A 25,971-nucleotide genomic window follows, 5' to 3' on the forward strand; every position below is an offset into this window, starting at 1 on the left:
TCTTTTGTCCACTTCGCAGATATCCGCAGCCACTCTCGACCAGGGTCTGTCGGGTAGAGGCGTCGGCATGAGCGGCTCTCTGTTCTGGGTGGGTTTTGTCACCTGGCACTGTTTGCAGTGTTCAATCCACTTCTGCAGGGCTTTACCGACGCCCGGCCACCAGACGCTCTGCTTGGCGCGTTCACGGCACTTCACAATGCCCATGTGGCCGTCGTGCAGTCGTTCCACTATTACTGCCCTCATGCATTTGGGAATAACGATTCTGTCGCCACTATGAGCAGGTTGCGGCATACTGAAAGGGAATCTTTTACTGCATAGTATGGCATGATACTGCTTGGCATTTTGGATGCGTATCTTGGCCAGCCATTTCTCACAAACTGTATCACCATCTGTAGCTCTGGGTCTTCTTTTGTGCGCTCTTTAACCTCATCGAGACGTGAACTTGACATTGGCCATGCTGCCTGTGTGGCTTCCTCTAGAGCCTCTATGTCGTCTGACAACTCAACCGTCTCCAGGTGCAGCGCTGCAGAAGGATGCCTTGAGAGCGTGTCTGCTACTACAAGCAGTTTGCCTGGGACATACACCGATTTCGCGTTGAATCGCATCATCCTCAGGAGCAGTCGTTGACAACGAAGTGGCACTGCATCAATGTCTTTGAGGTTGAAGAGTGGGACCAATGGCTTATGGTCTGTTTGAATGGTGAAGTTGTCCAGGCCGTATAGGTATTTGGAGAACTTTTCACATGCCCAGACTGCCGCCAGACACTCCTTCTCAATCTGAGCATATCTTGTCTCAGCATCTGTCAAGGTGCGAGAACAGTATGCGACTGGCAATAATTGTCCACTGTGATTTTGAAGGAGAACACCTCCTAATCCATAGCTTCTGGCGTCGGCACTTACAACTGTCGGCTTGCTGACATCGTAGAAGGCTAGTATGGGCGCCTCTGTCAACATCTGCTTGACTTTAGTGAAAGCCTTGTCTTGTGCCGGGCCCCACACCCATGCTGTGTCAGCTTTCAGTAGGTCATTGAGTGGGTGTGTGACATCTGCTAGGTTGGGCAGATAGCGTCCAATATAGTGCACCATGCCCATGACCCGCTTCAGATCTGTGGTGTTTCCAGGTGGCTGGATGTTTCTTATGGCCTCCACTTTTCCCATGTCAGGCCTGACACCACGCTTGTCACCGATGTGGCCTAAAAACTGGACCTGTGACTGTCTCAGTTTGCATTTTTCTTCGTTGAGCTTCAATCCAGCATCGCTTAGCGTTTTCAGTACCGTCTTCAGGCGTTGGTCATGCACCTCTGTGGTTTCTCCATAGACTATTATGTCGTCCATGAAGGCTGCTGCACCTGCGTGGTCCTTGAGAAGATTATTCATCTCCCTCTGAAAGATTTCTGGAGCGCTGGATATACCAAACGGAAGGCGGTGGAAGAAATATCTTCCGAATGGCGTGATGAACGTTGTTAATTTGGCACAGTCTTTTTCCAGAGGAATTTGCCAAAATCCTGTAGCAGCGTCCAGCAGTGAGAACATGCTTGAACCGGCCAGCTTGGGGAGTATATCATCTAGAGTCGGTAAGATGTACTTCTCTCTCTGCACGGCTTCGTTGAGGCGATTTAGTCCCACACATATTCTTACTCTACCATTCTTTCGTGGCACAACCACCATCGGGGCACACCATTCAGTTGGTTCTGTTATTTCCTCAATAACTCCACATTTGACCATCCGCTGAAGCTCCTCCTTCACTTTAGGGAGTAAGGGTACAGAGACCCTGCGAGATGTGTGGACAGAGTAGGGTACTGCACCTTCTCTCAGTTTTATTTTCACTGGAGTTGTTTTTAAAAGTCCCACTGACTCGCTGGGTACCACTGACTCACTGGGCACATTTGTCACATTTTCCATTCTCTGTATGAGACCCATGGCTACTGACACTTCTCTGCTCAATAGGTTGTTGACTGTGGGACCTTCCACAACATGTATGTCGAAGCAGTACTCTGTCCCTTTGTGACAAGTGAATGTTTTGAACTTGCCTTTGTTAATTAGTCTGCCCCCTGGACCATCCAAAACAGTATGTGTATACACCAGCTTTGAGTTGCAGTTTTATTGGCCATGGCTTATTAGAGTCCTGCACAGTGATAGAGCCCAAGAAATAATAACCATCAGGTTCGGTTTGCTCTTCTGCATACACATCACTGACTTGTAGAGTGCGACACACAATAGCATAGTGGCCTCTCTTACCGCACTAGCGACACTCAGCACGTCTGGCTGCGCACATATCACTCTCGGCGTGCTGGTTGCCGCACCTGTCGCAGTTGCCTTGAGCTGCATTTCTTGTGCCCGCGTGCTGCTGCTGCCTGGGGGGTCTGTAGCTGCCTCTCCTCTCTGGTTGAAATGCGCCTCTCTGCCGCGCGGAGTAGGCTCGTCTTTGTGTGTACGTCACCTCACACAACTCTGTGGCTCCACTCTGTTCGGAAATCTGTCCTTTGATCTGTTCTGACTGCCTGGCGTGTCTGCATGCCCTCTCTAGGTTTAAATCCAACATCATTTGAAGCTTTTGTGACAATTCTTTATCCAATACTCCTATAACGATTCTGTCCCTTACATTTTCATCTTTCACAGTTCCAAAGCTGCACGTGCTCGCCAACTCGTGTAAACAGCGGATGTATTCCTCCATGCTTTCTCCGTGCTTCTGTGCACGCTGGTGGAACTTTGCTCGCTCGTGTATGACGTTAACTTTCGGCACAAAATATTTGTCCAGTTTGTCCAGCACAATTGCATATACTTTTTCATCTCCGTCGGCCGTATAAACGATGGTCTTGACGATCGATTCGGCTTCACTTCCGAGCGCGTACAGCAGAGTGCACACTTGCACTTCTTCCTCCTCCTTGTCTAATTTGGTTGCGATTCTATACCTGTGAAATCTGCGTTTCCATTCAGGCCACTGCTCCGGATGGCTGAAGTCAAAACTGCTCGGCGGTGGGAACTTTGCCATGGTTAACTTCTGACACCATGTAATGTTAAATAATCACTTGGTTGGTTTAGTAAACACTCTTTATTCAACATCAGGTATGGGTTGACTCGGAACACGACTGCATGCTTAGCCGGCTACTCCCGGGGTGGTCCTGCGCATGCTCCGTCCTGTTGTAGGCTGACTCGTATTACACAGGTATCCTGCACCGCGTAATCTAGTCCCTGATGTTACTAGACATAACATTACACACACACACACACACACACACACACACACACACACACACACACACACACACACACACACACACACACACACACACACACACACACACACTTCAGAAACAAACATAGTATCAATGAGAGCATCAATCATACACCTGAGTGATGTCTAGTGATGTCTTTTGATTTTATTTGGGGGGGGCTCCCCCCAGTGAGTGCTGGGCCCTTGGAATCATCCTAAACTCAACTCGAAATCATTCATGTTGGTGAGAGGACATTCAATTTCTCTGCAAGGCTGAAACCTGTACTTCCTAAGGACTGTATACTGTACATAAAGGCCTTAATGCTACTGGTATAAGTCTTTGTGTCATCTCATCATGTTCAGTCTGTTCTGTTAGCTTCGTCAATCGTCACGGTGCGGTACATCCAGCGGACAGAATAACAACAGCGCGCACTGACATCTGCACTCGGCTCTCCCCTCCTTCTCTCCTGTTTACTACAGCCTATTTGTCCCTAAAACAAAACCATGATGAATTAATTAAATGTTTAACACAGCAGGGCCATTACAATTTTGCAGTTTTCTTTAGTTTTCTTGTTCGCCCAATAATGTTAACCAAAAGACACACGCGCGCGCGAACACCCTTTTCCGACGGACCGCGGAGTCTCATCATCTGATCTCCTCTCCAGTTGCTGCTATTAAATCCAAAATATTGATAATCCTCTGCCATTGTTGTGTAACATGTCATCTGTTCTTTAGTCTTCTTCAGTCTCGGCTTCACGTGAAGTTAAATTCTCTCTATAAGTGAAAGTGAAACTAAGTTGTTGTTAAAGGTGCAGTAGGGAATAAATTTACTCGGTGGATGCCTGAACACAGAATTACACCAGTATCACTGACGGCAAGCCTATAGAATATTATTATATTTAATAATAATTATTATAAATATATAATAATAATAAATATTTTTTTCCTTGTGTACCAAAATCGTACCGAACCGTGACCTCAATACCGAGGTATGTACCGAACCGTGGCTTCTGTGTACCGTTACACCCCTACCACCCACAATCAACAATTCGCTCAACAACGGAGCAGTGGGAATAATGCGGAAGCGGTTTCCCTGTCCCCGACTCTCTCCCTCTCTATCTCTCCAACCCGCATTTTACACACAATTGCGAGTCGCGCTGCTCACACAGCGCACACGCTCGTTCACGTCCCTGACTCTCCCTCTCTATCTCTCCAACCTGCATTTTACACACAATCGCAAGTCGCGCCGCTCACACAGCACACACGCACACGCGCGCTCACGTCCCTGACTCTCCCTCTCTCTATCTCTCCAACCTGCATTTTACACACAATCGCAAGTCGAGCCGTTCACACACTCGCTCACGGAGCAATCTCTCCTCTCTCTCTCTCTCTCTCTCTCTCTCTCTCTCTCTCTCTCTCTCTCTCTCTCTCTCTCTCTCTCTCTCTCTCTCTCTCTCTCTCTCTCTCTCTCTCTCTCTCTCTCTCATGTATCACGCTGTGTGGGTGATTGTCACTCAAAGCGCTTTGCGAGTATGGGCAGAGCCCAGCCCAAAGCAGCTTGAAATCTTGAAGTGGAAAAATGCTGCTTTAGAGTACTTGATTAGAAATGCAAAACAATGCTTTTTTTTAATACCTTACAGATGTGTTCCATAGACTCACAGGAATTGTGTAAAATTGCCCAAATAGTGAAAGGAATAGCAAAACATGGGACCTAACTACACAAGCATGTTTTGAAGTCTCTGGGATGTTTTATTTAATTTTTTTATACATAAGTCAATAATAAATTGACATAAATTAAATTAATTATTAAGTCCATTTATATTCAACATGTCTCCTGAGGCAATAGATGGACCTGAAGTTGTCATGAACAGACAGGAAGTCATTATTTGCTCTTGGGGATGAAAATACTCCAATTGGTATTTTCTGGTATTGTTCTTTAATATATACCTCGGTAAAAGTAAGCCTATTAAGCCTCCTGAGGAAAGTCTTACCAAAGTTCCTCTGCCTCCCTCTTCCTTCCTCCCTCCCTCCTCCCTCCCTGCTTCCCTCCTCCCCCTCCTGCTGTAGGTGTGTTGTTCAGTGTGGAGGTGATGTGTTCTCACTTTGCCCTGAGGGACTACTGCCCGTGTTTCTTCTCGGCGGCCTGCGGCGCGCTGACCTTTCGGCTGCTCTCCGTGTGGAGCGGGGAGGGAGGTGACCGGGGGGAAAGTTTTAATCATTCCAGCTCAGCCCTGACCTAACCCCTTGACTCTAGACCCCCCACCCCACCCCACCCCACCCCTACCCCTATATCTGATTAAATGGAAATCCAATGGCATGGCCATTACACTGCCTGTCAGCGCCGTTGAAACTATTATTATTAATAATTATCTGTCACAACAATGACTAGTGACGGGTTTTGACGAGTTTTGCACAAACCGGCAGAGGCATGTAAGCTGATCGACTGTAACAAGCAATACAATCCCAATGCAATAATACAGAAGGATGATTTCATTTTGAAAGGCCATGGGACAGATTGAGGAGGCTGAATTACAATTGATCATTTATTTTTGTTTTTTGTGTGTGTGCCGGCAGAGACTCTTCAGGCATTGTTCAAAACGAGCTTCTCTGATGTCTTACCCTTCTACCCAGTGGAGATTGTGGTGTTTGCCACACTGGGGTATGTTGGTTGATGATGGCGTCTGTGAACTGGAAGGAGTTTTGCGCTTTGCCTTGTATTTTATTTTTATCGGTATCTTACACCTGCTAACTTAAATCCATATTGATATTTGTCCAGTTTACTGTTCATAGGATGTCCTGTGTTAGTTTCTAAATGTAATTTGGTACAGGATAAGCCTGATTGCCTGCTGAAAATGTGCAATCAGTAACTTACTCCACTAACATAAGTCAAATTCAGTAACATCTGAATACTTTCAATTACTTTACTCTGTGCCTCCAAAATCTACAAATCTACAATTATAATCTTAAACAGTTTATTCCAGTTTACAGATTGTTAATTGTCATTATCGACTACAACCATAATTAACCTTTATATGCAGGTATGTTGAATCAATATTTGTGTCTCTATCCTCGCAATCAAAATGCCCTTTTAACCCTCAAACTTGTTTCTGAGTAATCTGATAAGTAATCTGACAAGTAATCCCCTACTTTTAGTATCTGTAATCTGATTCCTATGTGTGCCTCAGGGGCACAGTCACAGATCTTTTGCAATCCCATTACATGCAATCTGTTACTCTCCAAACCTGATGAGTCATATCCATGTCATATCATATCCAGGAAACAGCTGAGCAGTTTGTCTGGTTCTGCATCCTGTGTTACTATGATAATACCAAGTCACAACAGTCATCAACAGTCTCTTTCTTCTTCAACACTATGCTGTAGTGACTTCCAATTATTTGCCAATCACTGCCTTGGTGATCAATAAGCCTCAAGTCGCTGACTGTGTCTTTCTCTCTATAATAAGGCTGCTGTGTGGGTCTGCGAGCTGCGTCTATCTCTTCTGCCATCGATGGATCCTTTGCTTCACCAAAACCAACCGAGTCCTGATTAAGATGTTGACGACAGAGTGAGAGATATAAGACTGAAATTATACTGCTGCTAGGTGGCGCAGTGGGCAAGGCGCTCGCCACCAACGCAGGAGATGCTGGGTTCAAGCCCAGATCTCGGCGTTGCTACCAGCTTGGCTGGTCGTTCTAATACAATTGGCAGTATTAGGGGGTGGGAAGCTGGTGGGTGGGGATCGGACGTTGTGGACAGCGACTCCTACAGGTCGGTTGGTGCGCCTGCGCAGTAGAAGGAAGGAAGCGACGAGGGCGGCGTGTCCCTCCCACGCAGACCCTCGCCACTGAGAGATCACGCTGTGCAGGTGAAAAGATGCGACGGCTGCCTCCTCGAGTACCGGAGGGGACACGTGATGCAAGGCTTCGTCCACATTGCAGCCGGCTTGTGGGAGGCATGACCTAACAACGTTCGAGACAGGGGAGGGTAGAATTGGACAATACGAAATTGGGGACGGGAGAAAAATAGAAAAATGGGGAGAAAAAAGTAGATAAAAAAAAAGACTGAAATTATACTGGGGATGTAATGTTATTCTCCATTAGCTATGTTCAGCCTGTCCAGGGCTAGCCATGGTCTAGCATGGTAGTATGGTATGGTTGGGTTTGTGTCAATGTAACGGATATGTACCGCGATAGTGTGACCAGAGACGTGGCTGGCTCGGTAGCACTACATAGAAGTAAAACTCACTCCCCTGATCCTCAGAGACAGGATAGACATGGTTAGTTAGAAGAGAATTCCTTCCTAGCGCAAAGGTCTGTGGTGTCGCCCGCGGTGCGGGAGACCGGGGTTCGAATCCCACTCAAGGCATCGAAGTGCCTTGGGTGGAGTGGAGTGAGTTTAGGGGGGGTGAATGTAACGGATATGTACCGCGATAGTGTGACCAGAGACGTGGCTGGCTCGGTAACGGTACATAGAAGTAAAACTCACTCCCCTGATCCTCAGAGACAGGATAGACATGGTTAGTTAGTAGGGAATTCCTTTCATGGCACAGCGGTCTGTGTTGCTGGCCCCGGTGCACCACTGTAGCCGGTACACCACTGCACCTGCCAAACACTTCGACCATGCCTTGAGTGGGAGTCGAACCTCAGGCGTCCGCACCGGGGCCAGCAACACAGACCGCTGTGCCAAGAAAGGAATTCCCATGGAACTAACCATGTCTATCCTGTCTCTGAGGATCAGGGGAGTGAGTTTTTACTTCTATGTACCGCTACCGAGCCAGCCACGTCTCTGGTCACACTATCGCGGTACATATCCATTACATTCACCCCCCCTAAACTCACTCCACTCCACCCAAGGCACTTCGATGCCTTGAGTGGGATTCGAACCCCGGTCTCCCGCACCGCGGGCGACACCACAGACCTTTGCGCTAGGAAGGAATTCCCTACTAACTAACCATGTCTATCCTGTCTCTGAGGATCAGGGGAGTGAGTTTTACTTCTATGTACCGCTACCGAGCCAGCCACGTCTCTGGTCACACTATCGCGGTACATATCCGTTACATCTCCATTAGCTATGTTCAGCCTGTCTGAGGCTAGCCATCATCTGTCATGGTATGGTACGGTTGGGTTTGTGTCTCCATTAGCTATGTTGAGCCTATCAGGGGCTAGCCATCATCTAGCATGGTATGGTATGGTTGGGTTTGTGTCTCCATTGCGTTTCTTGTAAACTCTCTGGTTGCTCGGCAACCATTCAAAATTCATACCAATAACAGTCTCAGCCGGCTTTGGTCAAGTCTGGCCAGGTTCTAAAGACAATGGAGACACTCGGTGTGTGCCAGACAGGCCACAGCCACGGCTAAACCCTTGCTAGTGGAGACAAGACAAGACAGCAGCATGTTTTTGTTCCCTCAAAGTTTTGCAGGGGATGCTGCACTGGTTCCATCAGGCACTAGTGTTTTGAATAGTGTAGCATGTCCAAGTGATTACCATGGCAGTAGCTCAGCAGCAGTTGCAGCAGTGTCGTTTTTGGGTAAGAGTCTAGAAGCCCTGCTAGCGGCCCCTAGAGGCCATGCTGCTGCTTACACCCAACCAGACCCGAAGTGGCTTTTTTTTTTTTTTTTTTATACATTGTGAAACATTCTGAAAACCAAATGTTTATGTAGCTTGACTGAAATAACAATTGTTTTCAATTGAAATTATTTGACAATAACACAAGTGATTATCATCTGATTGTATGTGCATGTGTCTCACTAGTAAAGGTCTATATTCAGCCATGGTGGTGTTCCTCATGGCATCTCTGACATTTCCACACTCTACAGGCCAATATATGGCTTCTAAGGTAGGAACAAATCGACCTGGACTAGATTAATAGATTCCCAACATAGTAACACAGCAATAGACAACAGATGAAGGTGTAACATAGGTACTTAATCTTTATTTGTAAATGCATTACAAGTGTGAAAAACACAATAGGAATGGAGGTACAAAAGCTTTGGGAGGTACCCTGGTACAGTTGCATCTCAGTTATGCAGTAATCCAAGGCATCTCCATGGGTATATTCCAACAGTCCATCTGTGTAATAGCCACAAAACCTGTGACACAAACATGATCTCATCCAGTTCCTATTTAATTTAATTAAACAGACAAGCTTCTCAGGCATTCCAACTAAATCATCTTGGTGCCTAAAAAATCCTGGGTTCAAATCTGGTTCATGACCCTTGTCACAGGTCACTGGTCACAGGTCATCGCCTTCCCCTCCAAACCTCTCTGTCACTCTCCAGCTTCATGCCATCTAATAAAGCAGAAATACTATGAAAACTATATTTCTGTAATTTTCCGAAAGAGAAAGTTATCTATTTTCCTCCCTTCCACAGTACACCATGAAGCAGCTCCTCTCCTCCCTGTTGGACAGCAGGCAGTGGGCCTCTCAATCCCACAATGCCTCTGTGGAAGTACAGCCAAAGGCTTGGTTGGAGTGGGGTTTAGGAGGGAACCATTTCTACTTCTCATTGGCCTTCTTTCTGCTAATGAAGGTGCAGTTAATTTAAGGACACATTCAGTGAGGACATTAGGTCAACAATATCAGTGCATCCTTCAAAGGATTTCTGAATTTGGAACAGTTTATGTCAATTGTCTGGAACAGCATTAAAGGTCCCACAATTGACTCCCTTTCAAGTTCATATAGGTGTCTGAGGTCCTAAAAACGTGTATTTGAAGTTTCTTTGCTGAGAATATCCGTTAGATTATGCATTCTAGCAGCCTCTATACCCCCCTGTTTCAGTCCTGTTCTCGACGGGCTGTTTCTGTGTTTGTAGCTTTAAATGCAAATTAGCTGCTGCTCCCAAATGCCCCCACACTCCGGAACTACTGCACACATGTCTTACAAAATTCAGATCAAACTGTCAAACTAGGCATTACAAAACAAATATGAATTAAGATCCAGCAATTAAATGTCCTATTTAAATTGATTTGCGAGAAAACTTTCTTGATTGACAATGGGTCTCATTCCCGAACGGATTTACGACAAAAAAATTCCTCTCAGGCAGATTTCTGGCAATTTAAGACATATTAGCGCTAGTAGCGCGATTCCCCAAATTTTCCTGAGATCGGATTTGGCCGTGGCTGAGAGCAGAATTTAAGAGTGCTGAGGAGCACACTTATGATTGATTGACTGATTGAAAATGTTATTAACTTGACAGACTGTGTTCTCCGTTCATAATGGCTTTATTTGGGAAGAATCATAGTGATTCCTTCATGTCAAGCTACAGGCCTCCTTGGAATTAATTACTTAATCAATCATAATTAAAATAAATATGACAATATTTGTATGATAAGAAATTACGCATTTGATGTCGGAAAGATAAGTCAAGTCAAGTCAGTTTTATTTATATAGCACATTTACAAATGACTAACAGCCAAACCAGAGTGCTTTACAACATGATAAAAAACACATACAATGCAATAAAATACACTAAAATTACTAAAATAGGTAGAGTATAGTATATAAGAAAGCAAGGGCAAAGTGCAATAAAAAAGAGACAGGAAAATTGGATAAAAAAGTCCAGAGTGACAGCGGACGTCATGTATAAATGCTAGGCTAGCTCTGGTCAAAGGCCAGGGAGAAGAGGTGTGTTTCGAGCAATGATTTAAAAACCTCTCTAGGCTCTGGGCAGATCTTATGTGGGGGGAGGCTGTTCCAGAGCCGGGGGGCAGCAGCAGCAATAGATTCATCTGATCACAGGGCAGCTGGATTAACCATATCTGAACCAGCTATTTTGGACAAATGTATAATTACTTTAATTACTCAGATATTCAAACACAATTATGCAATTATTGTGAAATTATTGAAAATAATAATTATTTAATGCCTTCTGTGGAATTTGTATTTCTTATTTGTTACATATCTGTTTTATTGATTAATTATACATTTGAAAGAATGCAGGTTATAGCCAACATGATTGGTACAATGGGACAGACATTTGTTCTATAACTTGCATTCCTTCAAATGTATCATTAATCAATAAAACAGATATTGAAATACACTATGTAGCCTAGTACACCAACACTGCAAATGACAGTGGATAAATAAATAAATAAGAACTAAAGCTAATCGTGTGGAAATAGACTGCATTAATATTCCATAACATACAGTTATCCTATAACCATAGTTATATGAGTATAGCGAGCGCTCTGCTCGTAGTGGAACCTTATCCCTTTCAATCTAATTCTGAATAAAATGTCTCCACATGTACACACCCATCCGCCTGGCCACACCCACATCCGCTCCTCTACATACAGTAAGTGGGGACGTGGCCATACTAACAGCTCCTTCCCAAGTCTTTCACCACCGCACAGGTGAGCAGATCGTGGGACTTACCTTCACACAGAAGAACCCGTGACTACTAGGGCTGACCCCTATAAGTCGATTAGTCGACTAATCGGTCGAAAGGAGCCGTAGTCGACTGGCCAACCTCTTAGTAGAATTTTTTTTATCATTCTTTCCAAAAGAAAAGAGGCCTAGAAGCGTGGCTAACGCTAATGGCACGCATACCAGAGACTAACTGCCTACGAAAACAGGCACAGAGGCACTGAAAGAGGATTTCACCCATCTAATGAACATACATTACATTACATTTACATTTACATGATTGTCCTAATGAACACACTAGACTAGACAAATATCAAGATGTATCCATCAGTGGACCAATTGCATGCTTTTGCAGAGGACAAGAAGCCTTCAGACATTAAGCACCCCCCACAGCCCAAATGGAATGATACAAAAAAGAAGAATTAAAATTTTAAAATATTATACTTTTTTTGTCGACCAATAGTCAACTAAGGGCAAATTTTGGCCAATCATAGTCGACCATCCAAATCCTTAGTCGGGGACAGCCCTAGTGACTACACAGGCGCGCAATCTGCGCATCCCACATGCCACTAGGGAACGAACAGGAAGAAAAAAATACCTGTTACAATCCCTAACATCACGGGGTCATGGTCAAGAACCCAACCCCAGGCAAGGCCGTAGCAGCGGAGCGCGAAGGAGGACCCAGCCCCAGGAACAGACTAAGGGTCAGGACCCCCCGGAAAGGGGGCCTGGTGAGGCCAACGATGCAGCAGCATCGAGACCCCACCAGACGGTCACTAGTGACACCATCCCCGACATCGCCAGCGTATCGGACAGGGCCCAATCCAAGAGCAGGCCCTCCCCCCTACAGCACGCCGCCCTGATGCACTCCACAGAGGCTACACCCCCACAACACAGTGGGGCCAGGCAGCGCACCGGGGAGACAACCAACCAAAGAGGTTGATCCCTCAATCCTGGCAACAGGTCAAAAGCATAACTCGACCTGTGCCCGGAGCACTGCGGACTAGACAGGCGCCTAAGGGGTCTACTGAGAACAGCACCCCGGCGGAAGGGGCGTTCGGTATGCTGTGCACCAGCCTCCACAATAACCCAACCCCCTAGAGAGGCAGAGGCAGAGGCTGACATGATTGGCAGACGTCATGAAAAGTGCGGGGCACACTCGTAGGCAGACAGGGTCAAGCCCGGCCTAACCCGAGAGTTGACTCCGCTATCAACACACCGGGGAACCAACCACCTCCCTATGTTTAGTTTAACAGGAGGCGGTTGTTCCCTTAATCCCCCCAAGAAAAAACTCCGAAACACAACTGCGCATATACACCGGCTATACAGCAGTACAAGCGTTTCAGTTTTCAAGAAGGGGTTAACCCAGGCCAACAGGTCAACGAGAACGAGTCCGGACCTGGGCCCGGCGGACCGGGACGTACACAGGGATGCCAGAGGGGTACAATAGAACCACCTCGACAGCCCCCTCCCAGCCCCGCCAAGCAGGGAAAGAGAGGGGCGAAAAAGAATGGAGAAGGACCAGGCTCCTTAGCACAGCGCAAGGTACAACACAATATGGACCAAGCAACAGTGAAGGATAACACGCAGTGACATAACCACGAACACACCTCCATAACATCAAACCCTGCGACGCCCGGGCCAACCCGGCACTTCCCCCCCAAAAAAGCACAAAGTCCTTCAGGGTACCAGAACAGCAGAACGGCGCGACCAGAACAAGTCCCGTGTCCTAATCACACCACCATCCCCAGTGGGCGTGAGACCCCTCCGCCAATGCTTTTATCTATTCCGTCATCTCCCCCCAGAGATGAACGAGAATTCGTCGAGACTAACCTAGTACACTGGCGCTCGGAGGAGATAAAATCTCCATCCTAGTTGCTCAATAAAAAACGCCGTTTCCATGATGAGCAGCCAAGGCGCGCCAGCCCATGCGTGGTTCCACACAGAAGCACCCAGGGCCAGCACTATGTACACGTCAAGACCCAAAACACATCAATGGTAATTCTAACAAGAACCCAGATAACGTTCCCTCCAAGCCGCCTGGGACGAGCGGCAGGAAGCTGGCCAAGAGACACAGATATGGGTCCCATATGACGCGTCTGAGGTAAAACACCCCTGTCAACCCTGCTCTGTATAAAAGAGAGGAGACAGGGAACCCCCAGAGAGACCTCCCACGTGAGTAATAATTGAAAAGATATATGTAACATTGAGCTATGTGACCAAAAGCTCAATACATATGCAACAGAGCGCAGAGCAGAAAACAAAGTTTCCACGCACCGCATAACTCAATCTTGACAATAACAGCGGTCCATAACATGGAGCCTGAAAAGAACTCACGGAAGCCACACGACCAATAGAAACGCGCCCAGTGACGTACTCTATGGCGGGGGGAATTCCGTGACCCACCTGCCCAAATATGGCGTGGGACCAGGGAACTCCCACCCCCCCCCCCCCTCTCCCTACCCTGTGACGCGCTGACCCAACAGCGTGACAGGAAGACCGAAGAACAGGAGGTCCAACCCCCTGGCCAATCAGAAAAAAGGGGGCAGGGTTTATCAGTTCACCCCCTTGTGACCCCATACCCAGGATACGATGAAAACAACCAAGCAGCGATGATACCAGTTTACCTAGCATGCTACATGAAAAAGCGTATATCCACTAGGATAAGCTCAACCATCTGCACGCCAGCCACAGACGATAAACTCGTTTGCGAACGGGTTTTTACATACAAGGCTTTAGGCTCATGTGCGAACACGTCACCCGTGTTTATGTACTTCACCAAGTAAAGAGAAACACAGACGTTTAAAGAGAGGGTCAAAGACCTCGGTACAAGCTACATATATGATTACTTCTGTAGGCTAACACTCTAACCTGGTTGTGGACTCGATGCCATGTTTCCCAAACGTAACAGAATACACACAACCCCCTCAGATAAAAAAGGTAAAGTTCACTCTTACTACTGCAAGAAGAACACAGTCTTCTTCATGATGAGGGAAGACAAGTCTTTCGACGAGTGCTAGCCACAGGCCTTGCTAAGCACACATATATATAGCGACCAGAACAATTTACAAGAAAACTGTCCTACTCTCTAAGCAAACACACAACCCCACAGGTAGGTGATGGTTTATACATCATATCGATAGGTTATGACTATAACCAAGTTCTGTTAGTTAGGGGCGATGCTTGGCATCACTACTGCACTATCTCGCGTACGTGCACGCGTACTGAATAAACCACAAATGTACCTCTAATACCAGTATTAGTCTGACCACACCCCTCATCAGCTTACCTTCATAAGCAGGTGTGTGGTCACCTGCTCTCCTCCTTCCCAAGCTTTCACCACAAGGTGAGGACAAGGGCTGCAGCGGTCGTCTGATGCCAAGCATCGCCCCTAACTAACAGAACTTGGTTATAGTCATAACCTATCGTTCTGTATCGTTAGTGGCTTAGCTTGGCATCACTACTGCACAAGGGAGGCCAAGCGGAGCCACTTGGCTGACAAATACACCCCGCTGACAGCCCCCCAAAACCATCAGAACAGGGAGGGCCGAGCCCCCCCGACCCCCCCTAATGGAGGGTATCCCCCCTATTAGAGGCTTCACGGGAAGGCGACGGACCCGACCGTGCGAAGAGGCACTCAAGCAACTTAACGCACAGGGTGAGCAGACCGTGGCTTGACCCCACGACTACACACACGCACAACCCGCATGCCACCCGGGAACGAACGGAGGAACAACCTCGTTACTGCCCCCAGAATCACGGGGCCAAGGGCAAACCCAACCCCGTGGCAAGGCCGTAGCAGCGGAGCGCGAAGGAAGACCCAGACCCACCAAAAGGACTGGACTCCCTGGAATGGGGGCCCGGAGAAGTCCATGATGCCAGCATCAAGACCCCACCAGGTGGGCACGTAGTGCCCCGCCCCCCACATCGCCAGCGTATTCGGACAAAGGCCCCTCAGTTACTGCACCTGGTATTCCCAGGCGGAATCCCATCCAAGTACTAACCAGGCCAGAACCTGCTTAGCTTCCGAGATCGGACGAGATCGGGCGTGTTCAGGTTGGTATGGCCGTAAGCCGAGCGGGCCCCGTCCCCCCAATAGTACACCGCCTGGCACACTGACCCTGCAGAACAGGCAGTCAGCATGGCCGTAAGCACACAAAAAGGTTAACCAACGGAAGCAGGCAGCGCACCGGGGAAAAACCAGGCAACAGGCTGTTAACCCTAGCCTGGAGACTGCGGACGAGACAGGCGCCAGAGGGGACAGCTGAACACAGCCGCCCCGGCGGAAGGAGCGTAAGCTGGCGGTGTTGCATGACCAAGCCTCCATTTAAAAACCCCCACCCAGAGGGGTCGAGGCAGAGAAGGCTGACACGATTGGCAGACGTCATGAACGTGCAGGGGCACCCTCAAACGGTGAACCCGGGAGTTGACACTGCTCCAACACACCAGGGAATCAACCACCTCGGTGTTACCCAATGCGGTGGTTGTTCCTATAACCCCTCAAGAAAAAACTCCAAAACACACCTGCGGGCATACACCGGCTATACCGCAGTACAAGTGTTTCAGTTTCCAAAAAGGGTTAACCCAGGCCTACGGGTCGCAAACATCACTTCGGACCGGGCCTGGCGGTACGGGAAGCACAGGGTCACCAGAGGAGGTCAAAAAACCACCCCCACAGGCCCCTCTTCGCCATGCGTGAGAGAGGAGCGAAAAATAATGGAGAACCAGCCCCTAAGCACACCGTACCTGGTATTCCCCGGCGGTCTCCCAACCAAGTACTAACCAGGACCAACCTGTGTAGCGGCCGAGATCCGACGAGATCGAGCGCGTACAGAATGGCATGGCTGTAAGCCATGACGACAGTGCTGAGTAAAAACATACCCAACCAGGGTCTCCATAGCGCTTAACCCTGTGACACCCAGACCGACCCGGCATTTTTCCCCCTGAAAAAAGCCCAAGTCCCTCAGGGTACCAGAACAGCAGATCTGCATCCCCGGCGGACAACGGGTTCAACTGATCTGGACCAGCGTGACCAGAACCAGTCCCGTGCCCTAACCACGCCGACATGCCTACTCCAGGAGAAGGGCAGATATGCGTGTTGATCTTAACATGAAAAGAAGGCGCCACCCAGACGTTCGGACGAACCGCGCCTGGTGGCCCACCCCAAGGGCGTGAGACCCCACTACATATGTTCAGATCCATCCCGTCATCATCCCCCAGACATGAACGAGAATCCGTCGACAACCCACCCAGGTCATGGGATGTGGTCGTCTGAAGAGGAAAAACCCCCATCTCAGTTGCTTTATAAAAACGCTGTTTCAACCACAAGCAACCAAGGCGTGCCAGTCAATCGCCTGTTTACAGCGAGCTAGCACTATACGTGCGTCGGGACACACCCCCATCAATGAACAGGCTATTTAGACCTGTCATTGAATCCCCAAGGCGCCCAGGGGAACGACAAGAGGGGTGTGACACTCCCTAACTCCAACACTTCTGGAATAGAAAGAAGGAAGCATCAACAGTATGTATCCCAGTCTACACAGCCGGGGTAAAAAATGTTCACATTTTTACATCCCACCACCCTCCCATAGGAAAGAGACAGGGATCCCCAGAGAGACTTCCCACGCGAGCTGTACAGATTGAAAAGAATATATTGCACCTTGAGCCATGTAAAAAACTGGTTTTAGGGCCTCCGGGGAAGAGGCACTGAACCCATACACACTCAATAAACGAATTGAATCGAATATACATACAATAGAAAAGGACCCTTCTAGAGGGTCCACTCACTTTGACAATCTGAGGAGGAAGGCTCTGTACTCTGATGGAGGCTTCCTCACATGGAAGAAGGAGTCCGAACTCACAGAAGGCCTGAATAGGCGCTTGGTGAGGAGGAGCCCTGACCACCCCCCCTGAAAACAGATCCATCACATGGACCTGAACAGCACACGGAAGTCCTACCAACAGAGACGCGCACGGTGACGTACTCTATGGCGGGGGAATTCCTGCGGTGCACACGCCCAATATACCAGGCCGTGGGACCAGGAACTCCCCCCCCCCCCCCCCCCCCGTAACGTGCCGAACCGCCACGTGACGGGAACCTTGAAGGACAGGGGGTGTACCCCTGACCGACAGAACAATGGGGAGAGGAAAGGTTACCAGTTCACCCCTTTACGACCCCACACCCATGATACGACGTAACGACAAAAAGAGAATATGACACAGTCATAGTCAGCTCTATGAAGCGTTTCACAGCTCCACACAGCGCATGAGCTAACCTGCTATCTGATTTTTACTAAGGAAAAACACAGAATAGAGAGGGCTCTAAGAGCCCCGGTCCAACATACACATGTGCTTCTGTGGCCAGTACAACCCAGTTGTAGGTCACATGACACACACAACCCATCATCACCTACAAAAAATGGCAAAAACACTCAACAGAGGAACGCCGTTTTTTTCACAATGAGAGAATACATCATTCTTGATTAGTATCGACCACAGGCCTTGCTAAGCACACATGACAGCAACCAAACCAATTTCCCTTTAGGAAATAAGTTTCTCCAGCAGATTTAGCACAACCTCAGCAATCAAGCTAAGAGTTACATCGTATCCCTACCACACAAAAGACACAATTAATGCACAACATGTCTGATAGGAGGTGATAAAGTCCCCAGGGAACCGGGGGGGGAAAACACAATCCTCCTATTTTACCCTCAATACGGCCAGTTAAAACAGGAAAACCTGTTAATGTGTGAACACACTGTTCATTGTCATTACAGTCTGAGAAAGAACATTCTTTTACTCACTTGTCACCAAGCATAGCTTCATAGGTTAGTTGCCTTAGTAGTGAGTACACGGTACACATAAACACCATGATGTTTCTCACACAACAACCAGATCAATACATCACGATCTGCACGGAGAAGCTAACTGCCAGTGACAAAAACAGCTCACACATAACCCGCAACGTATCCTAAATGTATTGCAACAACACACGTTTTGGGAAAAAACACCGTTATTCACAATACATTTAGCAAAGTAAAACCAGAAGACGTGTTATGAGGTCTGGTCAACCCCGTACCTACCCGGAACGCAGATCAGCGAAGTGCAGTCACAAGACACCGTAGAACACAGCCGTCCTGTGTTGTTCGATCCGGGCAGCGTCGCCGCTCCAACCAGTCGCTACAGTCCTTTTTGTTGACGCAATCCCCGTCCAGGCCCAGGGCAGGGTCGACGAAACATCCCCTGTCAAGGATGACGTCGCGGTCAAGAGTGTAAAACATGTTAAAATCAAAGCACGTTCAACAGAATAGCATCAAGCCAACGGCGATCAGAAGCGAGCTCCCGGCGGCGCGCGAGAAGCTAAGCTACCCAGCGCCCTAATAGTAGGCCTTAAGCAGGCCATGCAGCGATCCAGCAGGCTAACGCAGCAGTTAACAGCTGACCGGCTAACCGTAAGCTATGAACATGTAAACAATGACATAACACTCACCCAGACAGGCCGCCGTTCTGAACCTCTCCTCACTTTTTAAGAGAAAAGAGAAAACAAGACGTCAACACCGCTTCACAACGGTGACATTACCACATCCGACGGAAATCAGCACAGTACCAACTGGCCTGTGTAGCTGACTTTAAACATGAATCTGCCGCTATCGCACATTACATGCACATATCCCCTCGTGAAGGAATACTCTCATTTGGATATGAAAGATGGGGCCTTACCACGGTGACAGAGAGAATCCACTCGTCCAGAACACACAGGGATCACCAGTGTCAATGGTCGCGGCCCACTATAGTTAAAACTATAATGGTCTTCAGACCAAGGTCTTCTGTCGCCTAGGTGGCTAAACAAAGGACCCTAGCCTGGGGCCGGTTTCCATAAACTTTGTCAAGTAGCCCCCATAGCACTAACAGACAAGTGGAGCCCGCCAGCAAACACTACTCACCCAACCTGGAACGCACCGCTTCTCACAACAGCGGCATGTCCGACAGTTCAGCTGTGGCCTGACAGGTTTCACCCCAACAAACACAGCAAGGAACTGCAGTTGAGAAGCATGCAGCGGCGTGCTCCCAATACGAAAACCGGTGGAGGGTTTTTAGAATGATCATCATCTTCCAGACACTCCAGTACGAAGACAATATCGCCGTATTTTCTCGAAAATAGTGAGAGAGAAAATAAAGATATGATGTCAACGTATCCTTGTTTCCCAAAGCTGTTCCTAATCCAATTTCTTCCATCATGGTGTCAAGTGTGGGGATCTACCGAGGCACCTCTTCCTTGTGGTGAAAGCGAGAAGGAGGAGAGCAGGTGACCACACACCTGCTTATGAAGGTAAGCTGATGAGGGGTGTGGTCAGACTAATACTGGTATTAGAGGTACATTTGTGGTTTATTCAGTACGCGTGCACGTACGCGAGATAGTGCAGTAGTGATGCCAAGCTAAGCCACTAACGATACAGAACCCCAATATATAGTGAATAAACACACAGTTTGTAACAAAAAACAGTATTATGTTGGGGAGGGGAAGGGGACAGTGGTAAACAGGGGAGTCACTAGCGGCGCCTGCCGCGTGCAGCGCAGTGTTTGCCCCCACGGGGAGCCGGCCCGGAGGAACGGTTCTGGGAAGCCTGATCACGTCGATCCCTACCGTTCTCTGCAGGCGTGGGGCGGCTGGCCTCCACTCCTAGCCTTCTTCGCTGAAGGTACAGTAGCGGCGACGGTGGTGGCGGAGGCAACTATCGGCCGACTGTCCACTGGCGGGGGAACCAGGGCCGGAACCAGGCCATCTCACGGGAGATGGAGGCTCAGCGGCCCCTCGGAGAGGCAAACTCACCACCGGGCGCCGCCCGGGCGTATCCGACTGCCACGACCGCGGAGTCAGAGACGCCCCACGATGCACGGAGGACGCGGCAATGGAGAAGCGCTGGTGAAGGGTGATGACGTTGTGAGCTTTTCTCGTAAATTGGCAAGAGAGAGAAAAATAAGATACAATGTCCACGTAGCTCCTTTCCAACAACTATTTCAGCACTAAACTCAAGTGGTGTATACAGACACTTGTCGGTGGTGAAAATAGGGAAGGAGCTGTTAGTATGGCCACGTCCCCACTTATGTAGAGGAGCGGATGTGGGTGTGGCCAGGCAGATGGGTGTGTACATGTGGAGAAATTGTATTCAGAATTAGATTGAAAGGGATAATGATAATATAACAAGTCTTGTGTGCGCCAGTATGGCGTATACATGTCTAATGAATGAACAGTAGGCTTATATTATTCTAGTTACTTGTTTCATTAGGATTTAGTAGATACTATATATATATGCTCTGCCCTACGTACAGTATAAGTACAGACTGTACTCCACTATAATATGGGGCCAATATGCCTGATGAAGGACCTATAGCAATGGCTGAAAAAAGTAGTAGAACACGCTCACCTCACTTGACTTGACACTGGGTGCTCTAACCTCTGATACTATACATACAAAATTGGGAAACAAGTCCAGGCACCCACTCCAGGTTTTTCAAATGTATTGGCAGCCTGAAATCATGACGTTTCGGTGAACACACCTTCTTCAGAAAATGCAAGCCATTTCCTATAGCAATGGCTGAAATGTCAAATCTTAGTAATACTCAATGGTACAATCAACAAGTCTGTACTAATCAATGGTACAAGTCTGTAATCTTGTGAGGTTGTTTTCCCAAATGAGAGGGAATTACCTGTAGTTAATTATGAAGTAAATCACCACTGTTTAACTAATTAAACCTAATTAGTCCCACAAATGTTGTCCAAATGTCACAAACATCAGCACAAGGTATTGTCATTTAGCTACAAAGACTGTGAGTTCAGAGCTCCCACCCCTGAGGGTGCGAAATGTGACAGTAATGCAAGTTATTATCTTTATCACGTAAAAATTGTGACACCTGCATAGTCAAGCTGAATGCTTTTAATTTTCATAAACAAGTTGGAAATGCCAAGCATAACTTAAAGGGGAACTATTTTACTATTTCTTTCACTATTTGGGCACTTTTACACAATTCCTGTGAGTCTATGGAACACCTCTGTAATATATATATTTTTTTTTATTCATTGTTTTGTATTTCTAATCAAGTCCTCAAAAACAGCATTTTTCTACCTCAAGATCTCGAGCCGTTTTGAGCCGTGTGGAGAGAGAGGCTGTGTGGGCTCCTGGTCAGGGTCCAGCCACTGTGTGGAGCTCATCTTCTATCTCAACATTAACATGCAGCGGTGTCTCTCTGACATCACAAATCGCGCACATTTTCAAATGACTCAGTTCAGTGAGGGTGAATATTGTGAGAGGAGATCTCGAGATCTCGAGATAACAAAGTCTGTTTTCTCGTGATAAACAGACTTTGTTATCTCGAGATCTCGAGAAAACGAAGTCCGTTTTCTCATGATAACGGATTAATTTATCTTGTTATCTCGAGATAACGAAGTCCGTTTTCTCGTGATAACGGATTAATTTATTTCAGGGGGGTACATGCCATACAGGTATACACAGTACTGTTCCATTTGTGACAAGATATGCAAATATACAGTACTGTTAAACAGAGTGAGATCCTAACAGAAAATATATACATACGAGGGGGAGGAAACGTTAGGTTATAACTATAACCAAGTTCTGTTAACACTAGTGAACGCTCAGCGTCTCATGCATAATCTCGCTTCAGCGTATGCACACTGAATAAATTTCAAATGTACCTTTAAATGCCCGCATTCATCTGGCCACACCCCCATCCGCTCACCTACATAAGCAGGGATGGGCCACACACTCATCTCCTTCCCAACAAATTTCATCACAATGAAAAATCAAGGGCCTGCAGCAGCGTCTAGACGCTGAGCATTCACTAGTGTTAACAGAACTTGGTTATAGTTATAACCTAACGTTCTGTGCCACACTAGCTCACGCTCAGCGTCTCATGCATAATAGGAGCTGAGCGGGAGCTAGAAGCTTGACAAATGTACCCTGCTGAGGCCCCCCACAACCATCAGACCAGGGAGGGCCGAGCCCCCCCGACCCACCCTAATGGAGGGCACCCCCCCTATTGGTGGCTTCACGGGAGGGCGACGGACCCGACCGTGCGAAGAGGCACTCAAGCAACTCAACGCACAGGGTGAGCAGACCGTGGCTTGACCCCACGACTACACACACGCACAACCCGCATGCCACCCGGGAACGAACGGAGGAACAACCTCGTTACTGCCCCCAGAATCACGGGGTCAAGGGCAAACCCAACCCCGTGGCAAGGCCGTAGCAGCGGAGCGCGAAGGAAGACCCAGACCCACCAAAAGGACTGGACTCCCTGGAATGGGGGCCCGGAGAAGTCCATGATGCCAGCATCAAGACCCCACCAGGTGGGCACGTAGTGCCCCGCCCCCCACATCGCCAGCGTATTCGGACAAAGGCCCCTCAGTTACTGCACCTGGTATTCCCAGGCGGTATCCCATCCAAGTACTAACCAGGCCAGAACCTGCTTAGCTTCCGAGATCGGACGAGATCGGGCGTGTTCAGGTTGGTATGGCCGTAAGCCGAGCGGGCCCTGTCCCCCCAATAGTACACCGCCTGGCACACTGACCCTGCAGAACAGGCAGTCAGCATGGCCGTAAGCACACAAAAAAGGTTAACCAACGGAAGCAGGCAGCGCACCGGGGAAAAACCAGGCAACAGGCTGTTAACCCTAGCCTGGAGACTGCGGACGAGACAGGCGCCAGAGGGGACAGCTGAACACAGCCGCCCCGGCGGAAGGGGCGTATGCTGGCGTTGTTGCATGACCAAGCCTCCATTTAAAAACCCCCACCCAGAGGGGTTGAGGCAGAGAAGGCTGACACGATTGGCAGACGTCATGAACGTGCAGGGGCACCCTCAACCGGTGAACCCGAGAGTTGACACTGCTCCAACACACCAGGGAACCAACCACCTTGGCGTTACCCAATGCGGTGGTTGATCCTATAACCCCTCAAGAAAAAACTCCAAAACACATACGCTATACCGCAGTACAAGCGTCTCAGTTTTCAAAAAAGGGTTAACCCAGGCCTACGGGTCGACGAACATTACCTCGGACCGGGCCTGGCGATACGGGAAGCACAGGGTCACCAGAGGAGGTCAAAGACCACCCCAACAGGCCCCTCTTCGCCATGCGTGAGAGAGGAGCGAAAAAGAATGGAGAACCAGCCCCTAAGCACACCGTACCTGGTATTCCCAGGCGGTCTCCCAACCAAGTACTAACCAGGACCAACCTGTGTACAGTGGTGCAGTCGTAATATGTGGATAGAGCGCATCTTTGTGCGCGCGTACTGATCATCTAGTAACACGGCGTGTAACCGCGTGTGACCACGACTGCACCACTGCCTGTGTAGCGGCCGAGATCCGACGAGATCGAGCGTGTACAGAATGGCATGGCTGTAAGCCATTACGACAGTGCTGAGTAAAAACGTACCCAACCAGGGTCTCCATAGCGCTTAACCCTGTGACACCCGGACCGACCTGGCATTTTTCCCCCTGAAAAAAGCCCAAGTCCCTCAGGGTACCAGAACAGCAGATCTGCATCCCCGGCGGACAACGGGTTCAACTGATCCGGACCAGCATGACCAGAACCAGTCCCGTGCCCTAACCACGCCGACATGCCTACTCCAGGAGAAGGGCAGATATGCGTGTCGATCTTAACATGAAAAGAAGGCGCCACCCAGACGTTCGGGCGAACCGCGCCTGGTGGCCCACCCCAAGGGCGTGAGACCCCTCTACATATGTTCAGATCCATTCCGTCATCATCCCCCAGACATGAACGAGAATCCGTCGAAAAACCAACCCAGGTCATGGGATTTGGTCGTCGGAAGAGGAAAAACCCCCATCTCAGTTGCTTTATAAAAACGCCGTTTCAACCACAAGCAACCAAGGCGTGCCAGTCAGTCGCCTGTTTACAGCGAGCTAGCACTATACGTGCGTCGGGACACACCCCCATCAATGAACAGGCTATTTAGACCTGTCATTGAATCCCCAAGGCGCCCAGGGGAACGACAAGAGGGGTGTGACACTTCCTAACTCCAACACTTTTTGAATAGAAAAGAAGGAAGCATCAACAGTATGTATCCCAGTCTACACAGCCAGGGGTAAAATTTTTTCACATTTTTACATCCCACCACCCTCCCATAGGAAGGAGACGGGGATCCCCAGAGAGACTTCCCACGCGAGCTGTACAGATTGAAAAGAACATATTGCACCTTGAGCCATGTAAAAAATTGGTTTTAGGGCTCTCCGGGGAAGAGGCACTGAACCCATACACACTCAACAATCGAATTGAATCGAATAAATATACAATAGAACAGGACACCTTCTAGAGGGTCCACTCACTTTGACAATCTGAGGAGGAAGGCTCTGTACTCTGATGGAGGCTCCCTCACATGGAAGAAGGAGTCCGAACTCACAGAAGGCCCGAATAGGCGCTTGGTGAGGAGGAGCCCTGACCACCCCCCTGAAACAGATCCATCACATGGACCTGAACAGCACACGGAAGTCCTACCAACAGAGACGCGCACGGTGACGTACTCTATGGTGGGGGAATTCCTGCGGTGCACACGCCCAATATACCAGGCCGTGGGACCAGGAAACTCCCCCCCCCCCCCCCGTAACGTGCCGAACCGCCACGTGACGGGAACCTTGAAGGACAGGGGGTGTACCCCTGACCGACAGAAACAAGGGGAAGAGGAAAGGTTACCAGTTCACCCCTTTACGACCCCACACCCATGATACGATGTAATGACAAAAAGAGAATATGACACAGTCATAGTCAGCTCTATGAAGCGTTTGACAGCTCCACACAGCGCATGAGCTAACCTGCTATCTGATTTTTACTAAGGAAAAAACACAGAATAGAGAGGGCTCTAAGAGCCCCGGTCCAACATACACATGTGCTTCTGTGGCCAGTCCAACCCAGTTGTAGGTCACATGACACACACAACCCATCATCACCTACAAAAAATGGCAAAAACACTCAACAGAGGAACGCCGTTTTTCACAATGAGAGAATACATAATTCTCGATTAGTATCGGCCACAGGCCTTGCTAAGCACACACGACAGCGACCAAACCATCTTTTCTTTTAGGAAAATAAAGTTTCTCCAGCAGTTTTAGCACAACCTCAGCAATCAAGCTTAAGGGTTACATCGCATCCCTACCACACAAAAGACACAAATTAGTGCACAACATGTCTGATAGGAGGATGAAAAAGTCCCCAGGGAACCGAGGGGAAACACAATCCTCTTATTTTACCCTCAATACGGCCAGTTAAAACAGGAAAACCTGTTAATATGTGAACACACTGTTCATTGTCATCACAGGCTGAGAAAAGAACATTCTTTTACTCACTTGTCACCAAGCATAGCTTCAT

General features: G+C 48.4%; 1 protein-coding gene across 1 annotated transcript in view; it reads left to right on the plus strand.

The window, feature by feature from the left end:
* The window catches only part of clcnk (chloride channel K), a gene marked incomplete at both ends in the record, with an annotated part of 103,442 nt that overhangs the window by 20,638 nt on the left and 56,833 nt on the right, over positions 1-25,971 (plus strand). Inside the window, 5 exons of the mRNA XM_084333454.1 lie at positions 5,281-5,406; positions 5,788-5,872; positions 6,677-6,778; positions 8,964-9,048; positions 9,584-9,742. Of these exons, the coding sequence (XP_084189580.1) occupies positions 5,281-5,406; positions 5,788-5,872; positions 6,677-6,778; positions 8,964-9,048; positions 9,584-9,742 (557 nt within the window). The remainder of the gene's footprint in view (positions 1-5,280; positions 5,407-5,787; positions 5,873-6,676; positions 6,779-8,963; positions 9,049-9,583; positions 9,743-25,971) is intronic.

Source organism: Notolepis coatsorum (assembly GCF_963971535.1).
Source record: "Notolepis coatsorum genome assembly, chromosome: 17".
NCBI lineage: Eukaryota > Metazoa > Chordata > Actinopteri > Aulopiformes > Paralepididae > Notolepis > Notolepis coatsorum.